The sequence below is a fragment of the Homalodisca vitripennis genome, chromosome 5 (genome assembly GCF_021130785.1).
Source record: "Homalodisca vitripennis isolate AUS2020 chromosome 5, UT_GWSS_2.1, whole genome shotgun sequence".
In the NCBI taxonomy this organism is placed as follows: domain Eukaryota; kingdom Metazoa; phylum Arthropoda; class Insecta; order Hemiptera; family Cicadellidae; genus Homalodisca; species Homalodisca vitripennis.
In genome coordinates, this window is record NC_060211.1 from 152,566,905 (window position 1) to 152,581,142 (window position 14,238).

The 14,238-nt window shown below is 33.8% G+C and overlaps 1 protein-coding gene across 1 annotated transcript in view; it reads right to left on the reverse strand.

The window, feature by feature from the left end:
* LOC124363039 (ABC transporter G family member 21) overlaps positions 1–13,943 on the reverse strand; it is a 169,185-nt gene extending 155,242 nt beyond the window's left edge. Inside the window, exon 1 of the mRNA XM_046818102.1 lies at positions 13,720–13,943. Coding sequence (XP_046674058.1) covers positions 13,720–13,826 — 107 coding nt within the window. The 5' untranslated portion in view covers positions 13,827–13,943. The remainder of the gene's footprint in view (positions 1–13,719) is intronic.
* Positions 13,944–14,238: the final 295 nt, after the last annotated feature.

Here is a 14,238-nt window from a genome sequence, read left to right on the forward strand (position 1 = left end):
TTAATGCTAATTATAATTTAGTGTAAATGACTCCTAACAACCATGAACATTAATCTAACTGAATTACATGATAAGGTAAAGTGATTATAAAGAACAACTATCGCCCAATATCAGTCGCACCACCGATTTGAAGAACAAAATAAAAGGTAAAACCCAAATCTATCAATTGCTAGAGCCATGAGTGAGCAAAGTGACGATAACAGCTTAATGGATGGACGTCGTATGCAAATCGTTATGGCTGTAAATATACAACAGAGAAAACAACTCGTTCGCCAGTTGGTATGAGGAAAACTGCTTCTTTTCCTGAGCTACTTCCTTCTTACTACACTTCACGATTACACATAACAAAGGTTCGGCACGAGTTAAAAGTTCATGGCCGAGTGGTCTAAGATGTCGGACTTTATTCTGAGTTAGAGATAGCGCGGGTTTAAATTCTGCCTTTGACCGTTGCACTTTTTACCAGTAGATTGATTTGTTCTGTAGTTCTCCCCCTTATTCTGTTTGATAAGATCGTTGCACATGCCAGCAGCCCATGAGGAAGGGTAAAATAAGACTTAAAAGGGGCTCGGACTCTCCTTTACAAAAAGTCACAGTTTTTTGAGAACTCAGAAAGTACACAAGAAGTTCTATTTATGGACTAACCCCTTAATCCGAGCAATCCGAATATTCTTATTGGATATTTTTAAATTAACTGAAAGTATCCTAATCAAATTTAAAAGTTATCATAGCTTTGATTGCCATCGCATACAGAAATGGCTGCAGCACTATACATACCACCTGATTGTGTATGAGTCGTGTTATACAATGGTGTAGCCCGATCCTTGACCTTAGGTAGATCTGGTTTTGTATAGTAAGAATGATGTTCAACAGCTATGACCTCATTCAAACCACTGTAATGGACATGGCTGGGTAAAGTATACACTGCCCCCTACATACTCCCAGCTCTTTACGATTTGATTATATATAAATATGGGTTTGTATAGTAAGATGGTCAATATCTATATCTTTATAAAACAACATCGTACATTGAACATGGCTGAGTAAAGTATACACTACCCTCTCCACATACTCCCAGATCAATATCTGAATGGTCAATATCTAAGACCTCCTACAATTCATTCTATAATAAATATGGCGGGATAAATTATACACTTTCGTCTTCACAGTCACGTACGATTGGATTATAAGTTAATCATGGACAGTAAAGTGAAGATTAGCAATTTAGTAAACCTAATACTCTAGACAACATCATTTCACAAACCCGGCAGGGGCAAAGGCTTAGCTCAATTACAAAATAACACGGTCAAGCAGGGAGGGAGAAGATGAGAGAAAACGAGGGGTTGTGGAGTATTCGTATGAATCCACAGTACTGATGTAGTTCTGGGATACAAAGTACCACAGAGGCGTTCACCGTGTAGATTGACTCTCGTAAAAAACGATATTTTCAAAATTGAACCATAGCTAAGATCAAATTTAATACAAGGTTTCTACTCGCCTATATAAACATGCGCTTATATCCATACTGTAGTATTAATTATATTATATTGTCCCTACCGGTTGAAAAACCAGTTTCAATATTGAGGAGCGATAAACAACTCGAGTTCAGTTTAGAAAGTATTCATATAAAACACTCTAGTTTATTCCATCAACACCCACATCCTATTTGATATAGGCTATAGCATATTAATGGGAATTTTATACAAATACATGTAATACAATATTTAATCCAGAAAACGAACGGTTTGAAACAGACGTGAATAGAATTGTATAGCACTAAATACTTTAGGGTGTAGAGTTCTTATTTAAGTATAAACTACTAATTTTGAATACTTACGTCTTATTTCTATAATATATAATATTTTGTAGAAATAAAAAAGGTATCTCTTTGTGCTTCCAAAATTATCACTACTACGTAAACTATGTGTCAAATAAATTCGTACGAATACAACGCGTATTATAATCGAAGTGGAATTGTTAAATGCAAAACTAACCAAAACAATCAGCTGGTGCTTCCTGTATGTAGAGAATAAAAGATACTTCCAACCAAGTGCTATTAATGCTTAGCTTTGAAAAGTTTTAAATTTTATATGTTTTTTACATTAGGCGGAATTAAATTGAGGAGCATTTGTAAAAAGATAAATATTTCATGTTTTAAAGTAGAAAATCTACACCTGTCTGTTGCTAAATTAATTTTGTTTCTAGTATTATAACAATGAAACAATACAAAAGAAAATAAATTTGTATTAAAAAACACAAATATTACATCGTGATAAATCAACAGAGAATCAAGAGTAAGAATGGCATAAGAGCTATAAAAACTCCCTGTAGCCAACTTTCTCACCAATACACCAGACGGTTCTTAGCCATCTTGTAGTGGATGAAAACTGTGTTAACCAATAAAAGAGCGTGTATACTCAAAAAATTATTCCAAAACTATATTTATATTCTATGAATGCAAAATGTAAGTAAGAACCTTAGTGGATTGATAAAATTGAAGAAATAAGCTAATGAAATCACTTTACTGGTAGTCAATACTCAATAGTGAACGCTTATGTTGATAAACAAGTCTAATAATAATTAATCCTTGGCCAGATAAGGAGAACAAGTGAACTGGTACTCGAGCCCAGACTATATTCTACTCCCAAGTATGGGCAGAAGTGGGACGATTATTATTTACGCTGAAGAGGAGTCATAATTGTCCTAATACGACCTCCACTTGGCGTAAGGTAACTGTATGACCTCGCGTAAGTGTAGCGGAGCAGTGAGTGTAGTTGGGGTGGAGGGGGGAGGAGATAATCGACCAATTTACTTAATAGATGGGCCGATTACGTCGGGAATATGTTGCTATTAAATTACGCCGTAGAAGCATGTGATAGCAACGTATTATTTATTGCCACGAGTTCAAATTTTCGTTTTCTTTATTTTTAAGTATACTTGTAATAACAACTTCAATAAATTGTAAACATTTTCAATGGATGTTGATGAAATTCGAGTCTAAAACAATTTTGATTTAAAATATGCCTTTATTTAAGAGGCGGAGTTAGGGCTATTTAGCCCTCTCAACCACTCAACCTCAATTTTGATTTAGGCTACATTGAAGTGCATTCATTGGCTGTGCACGCGTTAGTTTGGATATTTCTAAATCGACAGAAAAAAATCAATACAATGTTTAATTATGTCATACAGATCGGTAAGCCTGCAGAATACGTATGTCGAATTTGAATTTCTTAAAAACAATTTGTATGACATAGGCAATGACGTAACCAGCGAGAGGGCCCAAGGAATACGAGCCCTCCAATTTTTTCAATTACTTTTTTTTAGCAAACTATTATTATTATTTAAATAATATTCAGTATTACTTACATTTACTGCTGGATGATCGTTCTCAACATTTTAAGGAACAAAATGGGGAATGAGCGGTTGACTGCACTTGCCTTACTTTCTGTTCGTTACGTAAAAAGATCAGTCGTCTTGACCCTCCCCTCCCCTTAATTTTTTTCTGGTTACGTTCTTGTACATTTGCTAGTCTATATTATGTTGTATCGGCAATTAATATACGCTTCTCATTTATATAGAGTTGCAACTTTGACCAAACGCAAAAATCATTATCTAGAAGTGAAACTCTTTTCAGAAATGTTTCTGTAATACAAATAATACTAAATGAATATCTTAAACAGGGCATAACAAATTAATTCTAATACTTCGGCATGAGATCATAAAAATTATATGTTAAAACATACGACAATTTTGTTTCGTTTATTTATTTTTATAATTTACCTTCACCCCCAAGTACTTGATGATGAATTCTTAGAATTTAAAATGTACATTGTGCAAAATTAAAAAAAATACATCAAAAAGGTTAAAAACGTTTATTATTGTACATTTATATCAAACACTTTTCAAGGCTAAATCTGTAATATAAAAATTAAATTTAAGTTATTTTTAATTAAATTTTAATCGTAATATAAAATGTATTTGTTTAATATTCAGTTGTATCCTTCAACGTTATTTTTGATCACCCCTGTATATTTTTTAAACATAATGGTGTATTTTTTACAGTGCTTCGTATCAATGCTTTAATAAAAGAATACTACTACGAAGGAGCAATAATCCACAAGTTCATTACCGAGATGGGAATTAGAATTACAATTCCCATACGTTTTCTCAAAATACCATAAACAACTGACGTCACTATCTCCTGACATGCACTATCATGCAGACTGTACCACTCTACACTGGGAAAGTAAGCATTCTACAGCTATACAGTTTATTTTTTGTGCTTCAAGTCTAGCCTCTCACTCTAGACTAACGCCTAACGAGCTTGCCTTATCACCGGGGAGACCTCAAGCCTCGGGCCTCGGCACATTAGACTCAGACTCCGCCAGCTACTCATCCCAGCCTATTGTCCTTGTACAAGATCCTGGAGAATTGCTTTTCTCCTCATTCTCCTTCATTCACTTCAGTATTTTACGAGAGGCGCAATAAGCTCGAAAACAACATTTTCGGGAAAGGATTGCCCCCAATTACAAATAGTCGTAAAGAATCAAGAACATTTATTTTCCATTAAATAAAACAGGTTTGCAATAGGCATCGCATTTTAAATCTCTAAGTCAGATATCTATTCATTGTATTGAAGCCTTCTACTTAAGCCAGTTAGACATACCTATGTTAAATTTCCTCAATAGTAACCGTTTTACAGACTCTGGTAATTTATTGAACAACAAAGGTTGTTGATATTTATCACTTTTACAACACTTATCCAGTCTAATGCAAGGTTTGCTTGGATTTCCTTTTTTTCTTGTATTATAGTTATGTACTCAGCATTGATTATAAAAAGCATCAAGATTATTCCTTACAAAAATAACATCAAGATTAATACAAATACACGCCAGAAATGCTTTTTCGGCTGATGCTGAATTTCTCCATTAGCGTATTCCATAGATTAGATGAGTATGAAACAATCCGAAGTATACCATTACTAAACTTTCTGAACTTACAGATGGTTTTTTTTTTCATTTTCTCAGAAGAAAGGTTATCCTAGCTAATGTTTTATATGTATATCCCGAAATAGTTTGGTATCTAAATAGAACCAAGAAACGTAACGTGATTAACACAATCTTCATCTATGTTAGCACGATTTCTTAGTGAGAATATTATACGTTCAGTTTTACTGTTGTTAAACAATAATTTATTGACCAATTGGGATTCTGAGGCTTTAGCTTGCTCAAAAGAACTATTGAATTTAGCCTTAACATTAAAGATATCTTCATCTGGGTGGACTAAAGTAGTGACATCAGCATATAATACAGAAAACGAATATACATTAAAGCTAAAATTATTAACAAATACAAGAAACAAAAAAGGACCCAACACAGAATCTTGTGGAACACCTGATTGAATATCACACAACTTTGAACTCTTATTTTTAAACGTAACCATTTGTTTTTTTTATTACATTGCGTAAACTTTAAATCCAAAAAATCCTTCATCAACTTTTAATATATCTACTAATTAGTAACTACAGCTAATACACGTCATGGCAGTTATAATATGCTGGAAAATATGGAACAAATTTACTTACTTAAGAAACGCAAATTAAGATTCAATATTTATGCGTTATTAATCCCACGAGAAATTATTTGATAAAGCCGGTGTATAATGGGTAGTTACGACTTGTGTTACAAATGCCACAACTAAAAATTCCGATAATGCAGAAGCTATTCTTTATTTATAGTTTTGTTACGTTACAAAACTAAAAGTATCATTGAAATTTGACACCACAGGATATTTGTTATGTTGGACTTTGATGTTATAAAAATAAGAAAGAATTCCTGAACTTGACAACATAAAACAAGCAAAAGAGTAATACAATGCCGAATGTTACATGGCACTTATTCCATTAATACTTACAAACGTAAAAGTCTGATCCGAGAACGCCGTTGGCTAATCGGAAATGATAATTGTATTGTTGTAATAGTTTAAATATCTACTACTAGAGTATTTGACACAGCCGCGGATATTCGTTATTATGTATTTCCTAAGTTACAAAACCTACAAGAAAGTATTTCTAAAGTTTGATAACATCGTCTACTTGATATTTATGACTGTTAACGCCACAGGCTAATTGGTATTTAATACTTTGTTATGTTACAGAGTCGTCAACACATTTCCCTGAAATGTATCAGCGCAACAGGCTACATGGCGTTTATAACTTTGTTACGTTATAAACATACATAACGTATATATTAAATCTGACAACGCCACAGGCTACTTGGTATTTATAACTTTATTACGATATAAAACGTACATAAAGTATATCTGAAACCTGACAACGCCACAGGCTACTTGGTATTTATAACTTTATTACGATATAAAACGTACATAAAGTATATCTGAAACCTGACAACGCCACAGGCTACTTGGTATTTATAACTTTATTACGATATAAAACGTACATAAAGTATATCTGAAACCTGACAACGCCACAGGCTACTTGGTATTTATAACTTTATTACGATATAAAACGTACATAAAGTATATCTGAAACCTGACAACGCCACAGGCTACTTGGCGTTTATAACATTGTTACGTTATAAACATACATACAGTATATCTGAAACCTGACAACGCCACAGGCTACATGGCGTTTATAACTTTGTTACGTTATAAATATACATAACGTATATATTAAATCTGACAACGCCACAGGCTACTTGGTATTTATAACTTTATTACGATATAAAACGTACATAAAGTATATCTGAAACCTGACAACGCCACAGGCTACTTGGCGTTTATAACTTTGTTACGTTATAAATATACATAACGTATATATTAAATCTGACAACGCCACAGGCTACTTGGTATTTATAACTTTATTACGATATAAAACGTACATAAAGTATATCTGAAACCTGACAACGCCACAGGCTACTTGGTATTTATAACTTTATTACGATATAAAACGTACATAAAGTATATCTGAAACCTGACAACGCCACAGGCTACTTGGCGTTTATAACATTGTTACGTTATAAACATACATACAGTATATCTGAAACCTGACAACGCCACAGGCTACATGGCGTTTATAACTTTGTTACGTTATAAATATACATAACGTATATATTAAATCTGACAACGCCACAGGCTACTTGGTATTTATAACTTTATTACGATATAAAACGTACATAAAGTATATCTGAAATCTGACAACGCCACAGGCTACTTGGCGTTTATAACTTTGTTACGTTATAAACATACATAAAGTATATCTGAAATCTTACAACGTCACAGACTAATTTAATTGCTTTTAATACTTTGTCATGTTATAAAACGTACATAAAGTAACTCTGAAGTCTAAAACTGCTACGTCACAGATTATTAGGTATTTATGTGTTTTTTACGTTACAAAATCTACAATAAAGTACGAGTAACTCTTAAGTTTAATCACATAACCTCGTAGGCTACTTGATATTTATACGTTATGTTTTTAAATGTTCAAAAAGAATTCTCTATAATGTAACAAAGCCAATACATGGTATTTAGAACTCTGCTACATTATAAAACGTACATAAACATCTCAAACATCAGACAATCCCACATATTACTTGGTTTTTATAAATTTTTAAAGTTACAAAACGTACAACAAAAGTACCTCTAAATTCTGTCAGTGTTGCGTTTTCGTGAGTTATACAAAAATATATAAACAAAATACGGTACGATGGTTGTTGTGTAAAATAAAAAGTAGAAAAGTAAACGCTTGTTGCGAGTTCTTAACGTAATTATTAAAGTAAACAAACCCATCTCAACGGTACGAATTATATTCAAAGTTCATAATTAATTAACTTCGTTTACTTGTTTATATATTATCCAAGTTTGTAAGTTTGTAATTGATGGAAGGTTCAGATTTAAATATTTCTTTATTTCTCACCGTAAGAATCCTTATTTACTTAAAGATTAACCGAATAATGCGTCAAATAATTTTTGTTTGGAGCACGTAAGCAAAATATTTGATTAATGGTAGTTAGTAGTAGTAGGGGAGACCGGGGGAATCGCGCCACCTTAAGGGAAATTGAATTTTTCATGCAAAATGTTGTTAGGATTAATGTAAATTGTAATAACCATAGCATACTACAGTAAATAATCTATCTTTTAGTGATTTTTTAAATTGGAAATCTTTAATAGAAAACTAAATAAAATGGTTTTTTTTTCCAAAAGCTTGCACAGTGGCGGAATTACCCGATACCTGGGGTTATTCCGCCACACCACTGGGGTTATGCCACCACACCACCAAAGCACATCAAATCATCTATGAGCAATAGAATAGGATGTAATAAAGCACAAAGTACAGTAGTAAATTATATTTAATTGAATGAAGAAATTAATTAAGAAGTTAAAAAAAATCACACGTGTAGTAAATGGCTATTACTTAGTCTCTGCATTAGTTTTACTATTCTTAACAAATTAACACATGTAGTAAATCACTATTAGTTAGTCTATGTCATACTATTCATTAAAAAAACATGTTTTAGGCCTATTAAATAGCTATTACGCCTAATTATTCTCTATCGTTCTAATCTGAGCAAAAATCACATGAGTAGTTTTTCTGGGGAAATCGTAACCACTGCACTCTGAGTGTGCCCATTTCCCACATATTACACACCGGTACCCACATTTCAGAAGTAGGACCATACTCTCCACACACTAAACAGTATTCAACGTCATCGCCAAACAAATCAAAAGTATTGTCGTCTTCATTATCGTCACAAATTTTGTTTAACTGAACATCTTCCTCTGAAGAAGAGTCTAAGTCTATTTGACGTCTACAGGTGCCACGTTTTGCGTTAGTTTTCCTTCCAGGTTTTCTTGTCCCTTGTTTCTTAATATGTGGTGGTCTCTTTTTAGGCGAAAGACCTATGTCTAACTTGCTTGTCAATAGTTTTGCTGCTGCCCTTTTGGCAGAATTACATTTTTTCAAATCTTTCTGTTTCCTTTTTTTCTAAAGCTTTCTTCTAGAGTTGCTTTCATTGGAGTTGATGTCAAGATAGATGACTGGCCTTTCCGCCTAGAATTTCCCTTTATCTGGTCAGCTGCAAAAGCCGGGAGTGGTGAAAACTTATTTATAAACTGCTGTAATATTTCCACTGCAGTTAGAGGTTGATTCTAAAGTGATTTTCTTTGACATTTCCGATGGTCCTGGCAGCCCTATGTAACCATCCTGCTTATGATAGCAACTGTTGGCTCTTCAGAGACTTGGTTTTGGTCTATATTAGATTCGTTGTTCACAGGAGTCTGAGATAGATTGTTGTTAAGCTTGGTTTGAGATTCTTCTTCAAGATTTTCCTCGCCATCTGGGTCCTCAATGACAGGTGCTCTTAAACGCCGTTCAGACACGAAATCTACTTCTTTAAACTTGTCTCGATTTACTGGATGAAATACCTGTGCTTTCAAAGCCTGATATGGCTTTTTCTATGGTCGCCACATTCATATAAGCTTGGTTGAAAATGTGAGCAATGTCGTAGGGTGTGATTTTCTGATAAACATTAGCCCTCATAAACTTGTCACACTCCTTATTGAAAGCGCTTTTCAGCGGAGCATAAAAGGACACATCTAGTGGCTGGATCTTGTGTGATGTGTGAGGAGGTATCGACAGAATGTGAATGTGATTCTTGCGGCAGAATGTGTAGCTGTCCAAGGAAATATGGCTCCCATGGTTGTCCAGAACCAAGAGAACCGGTTCGTCTTCAGTTGGCTTGCAAACGGATTTAAAATGTTGCAACCAGTCCAAAAAACAGATCCTCATTAGACCAGCCGTTGTGAGAGCAACCATAAATCGAACCGGGTGTGGTCCACCGCGTTCAAGAAGAGGCGTCATTCTTTTCCGTGGAAAAAAATAAACATCGGGGGTACATACTGGCCAGATGCACTGAAGGCACAGACTACGGTGACGTTTCGTCCTCTTTCCCAACTAGTTACTCCACCAACTTGTTTTCTGGCCCTTTGGTGCTAGAATGTGGCCAGGCTTCTGAACGGATGAAAATCCCAGTTTCGTCCATGTTGAAGACTCGACTGGCTGGAAATTTGTGTTTGTCTATTTAGATTTTCGAGGTTCTTAAAAAAATAAGTCTACTTCCGGTTTGTTGAACCCTATTTACTCGGCTAAGACTTGTAGCAGATGGTTTCCGCAAACTGATCTGAGGATTTCTTTTCCGAAATCCTGCAACCCAATCCTCACCAGCCATCTGGGTTTCCTTATTAAAAGTTGTGGCTAATTTTTAGCTCTTCTGCCACAGAAAACGACCAACCGTCGCAAAGTCTGTTATGGTTATCCCGTAGAACATGTTAGCTAAATCGATTACTCTGGCTGTTAACTCATTTTCTGCTCTTTGTTAAACACAGGTTTTCTTCCCATACAAGGCTCGCACGTTTTTTTCTGATTTTAGTCTGTCCCGTAACGTTGACCTTGGAATGGCAAACTGTACAGCTACACTTTTTACTGATTTTCCCTCTGAAACCAGCCGACAGCTTGTTTTAAACGTTTCTTCGGTCCCATTTAGCCTTTTCAGTTATTCTTTTCCGGATACGTGGCATCTAGAAAGAAAACAATTAAGTTGTAGGGTCAATATAAGAAATTTTGATTTTACGGGGTTATGCCGCCACCCACACAAGGATGGCGGCACAACCCCGGAGTGATGTGGCGGCATAACCCCAGTAAGGACAAAATGGCGTAGATTGCTTGTTTAAGGGAAGGTAGATAGTCTAACTTCCCAACTAACAACGTGGAAAACATGGCCAAATAGTTTCTCTTTTCAACTAGATATAACTGATTTATCTAACTTAAGGATAACAGTCACTTACCTCTTAGTTTCAAAAGACTCAAAATTAGATGACTCTCACTAAAAACCGTATTTGTTATTATTACGTTACACCAACACACCGCACGGCCATAAGCGTCTGTACTACTGATTGCAGTGTTTCCCGCTAGAGTTCAAACACTCACAGCCCCCCTCCACACACAACCACTGGTGAGATACAAGGGGTGGCGGCATTGCACAGTGTGGCGCGATTCCCCCGGTCTCCCCTAGTAGTGACAAATATTATACAATTTCTGTTGTCATGTAATAATTGTACAGCGTCAATAGTGTCACAGTTTCGTACACTAACTGAAACCCGACTTAACTTGTGTTTAGTACACTCAAGAAAATTGTTTCCATCAAATTTCAAAAGGTTGGGATCTCCTAATACCGGACCGCGGCGCACTGCGCCGTTCTGACAATATTTATATAATTCCTTTTCTATTGTAAAAGTCGTACATCATTTGTCAACGTTAAAAAATTACACTATTTATCATAGAATGTCATTTTGTTCAAAATAAGACGTCCTTGGACTTCAGGGAACCTATGTTACGTTACAAAACTTTAATTTCAATGTCAATACATTTTTTACAAAAAGAAGAGTAACATAAGATATTCTAACAGGTAATTGTTATTTCATTACGTATGTTTCTATCCGCAATGTGTTCAATTTATAAATACCGCACTCACCATTTTATTATAAAACAGTAAATAAAATAATTAGTTCTTACTACGAAATTTCATACTAACTAGGTCATAATGTAATTTTTAGCGTTCAAAAAAACGCTAAAATTCAAATTTAACGCTAAAATTTAATCGATAACGCTGCAATATTTGGAGATATAATTTTAGTATCAATGACGTTTTAGTCAAGTAATAAAATGAATAATACTTCAAGTAGAGTTATAGTATTGTAGCAATTTTACTATTATATATTATAATAGTATAAATAATTTCACATTTAGGAATAAATATGTTTACTTTATTACAAATTGTTCTTTTAATACGACATTTCAATGATATTGTAATGTTACTGATTTTGTGTAACAAAAAACAATGACAATTGTCCGGAAAATCCTGTTTCCTTCACAATACGATGTTGTAACATATATCATGTCATACTTGCAAAGCCAAATATAGCATACATCCGAGTAGTCCAAGCTATTTCTTGTACAAGGTTAATGATTTATTACTTCTTATGGATATTATACACGTTACCTTACTATCTCCGTTTCTAATTATTCAGTTATTTATGTCAGATTTGATATCTTGCATTATCATCAATGGTCTAATTAGTATAAAAATCATGACATAATATCAAATTCTTTCCTTATTTTATTGACGAAACATGCATACATTAAGAGTAGAGAATATTTTTACACCACCATTACAGAGTAACACAGATTTTTGGGACATTGGTAACAAAAGAAAGTAGGTGGGCAAGAAGGAAGTATGTATGTACGTTTCAAACTGTCGATAGAGCTATGTGCATCGTTATCTAACCTTGTTGCACAGCGCAAACATGTCATCCAGTGCCTTCTTCAAACAGTCATACATCACACATTATCTCCTATATGCACATATTTCACCCCGTTCATTATGCTTTACATGCAATTAAAATTCACTTCCTCGTAAAAATCTGTGTATTAGATATCTAAACAGGTAAATTTAAAACACTTGATCAATAATTTTATAATATTTTTGTTGCTTTTAAATCTTAATTAATTAAAACGTAAGGACAATTTATAATGTGACCATTACTTTTATGGAGTGCTACGAGTATATAGAATTTCTGTCTAAGTTAGAGATATATAGTTATAATCTCTATTTATATATTGCCAAATAGTAATAAATAAAACTATATACTAAGCCAAATTATCACATATCAATTCTGGTTAACTGAGCACGCATAACAAATAATCGTTAAACATGTTTTAAAATTTAAAAATGCTTATAATATAATATTTTCACTACGGTAATCCTCTACAAACACTATAAAACACTGTAAGTCTATACACAAAGTAAGTACAGTATTTACTAAATCACGGATAGTAAGCAAGCGGAGCGCGAACTTCATATACCAGAATGTCTATATTTCATTTAAAAATTACTTTTTACTCAATTAGTTTATATACTTTTAAACTATATAATCAGTTACTTTATATAATTAAATATACACTATTAAACACACCAAATTAACGGTACTTACAATTTATCTCAGTCCATTATCATTTCATAAAAATCTAGATTAAAAATATTAGACAATTAAATTGAATTTACCGCTCTACACTCTACACGCTAACACTCTAACACTTGTTTATTTAATAATATTAAAAAGACTGAAATATTTATTTTAAAATACAAACGTTAAATTTCAGAAAAGAATTTGATTTGGTAAACCTAAAAATTGATTTGGTTAAAAAAAGTTTGAAACTACTGTAAACTTATAAAATCGCCAATTGCCATTTAATTTTACAATTTTTAGTTTTTAGTAATATTAGTAAAAATGTTTAAAGTAACATTATTGTAACACAGTAAATGAAAGATTTGAAAAACAGTGTTCAAAAATACTGAAAAAACTATATATTTTTACGAAAAGTTTTGATATATGAGTAAAAAATATATGTAACCGTTTTGAAATAAATTTAAAATAAAATGTTCAAGAAAATATTTTTATGTCATGAATTTAGAAATGTCCTAAGTTTTGTACGGTAAGACAAAAACGACATATTCACGTAAAAAATTAAATTAAATTTTAATTAATTAAAAATCGGAAAATTTAATAAAATCACAAAATGTTTTCAGCATTTATTAACTAAACTTATATTTTTTGCATTCGGATAAGTTGTGGGTTTTTTAATACCTTTGATTTTTCGTGGTGGCAGAACGAACCATGGTCCTCTTCTCGTCTTTAGGGAGACGCAAATAGTCCTGGTCGCCTAGCAGAAACAGATCCTTAGAAATGATCATGTCCCCGCTTATCAGATGAACATCTCACAACACACGCGGCGGCGGCGGGGCGGGCGGCACTGGTATACACTTGGCTGCGCGCTGGTCGGGGACACGTGCCGAACTGACACCACTCTGTAGGCCCCCCTCCCACGATACTAGCGCTCTGCGGCCACTCCGGCAACCATCGCATATGTGTCACTTCATTGTTGTCAGGCATAACAGTCATCACGGAAGGTATCTCCTTTCTCTCTTCGATTTCAAAATTAATACCGGTAACACTGACAATAGTTAATCCACAATCTCTCTCCTTTTCTGTTTGATCTCTCACTAAAGGAAAGAGACATTGGAATATATAAGATCTTTGAACATTTTTCAATAAAATATAGGGTACCGTTTGGTGATTTCCTTTTCAGGACGAGTTCTGCTTAGT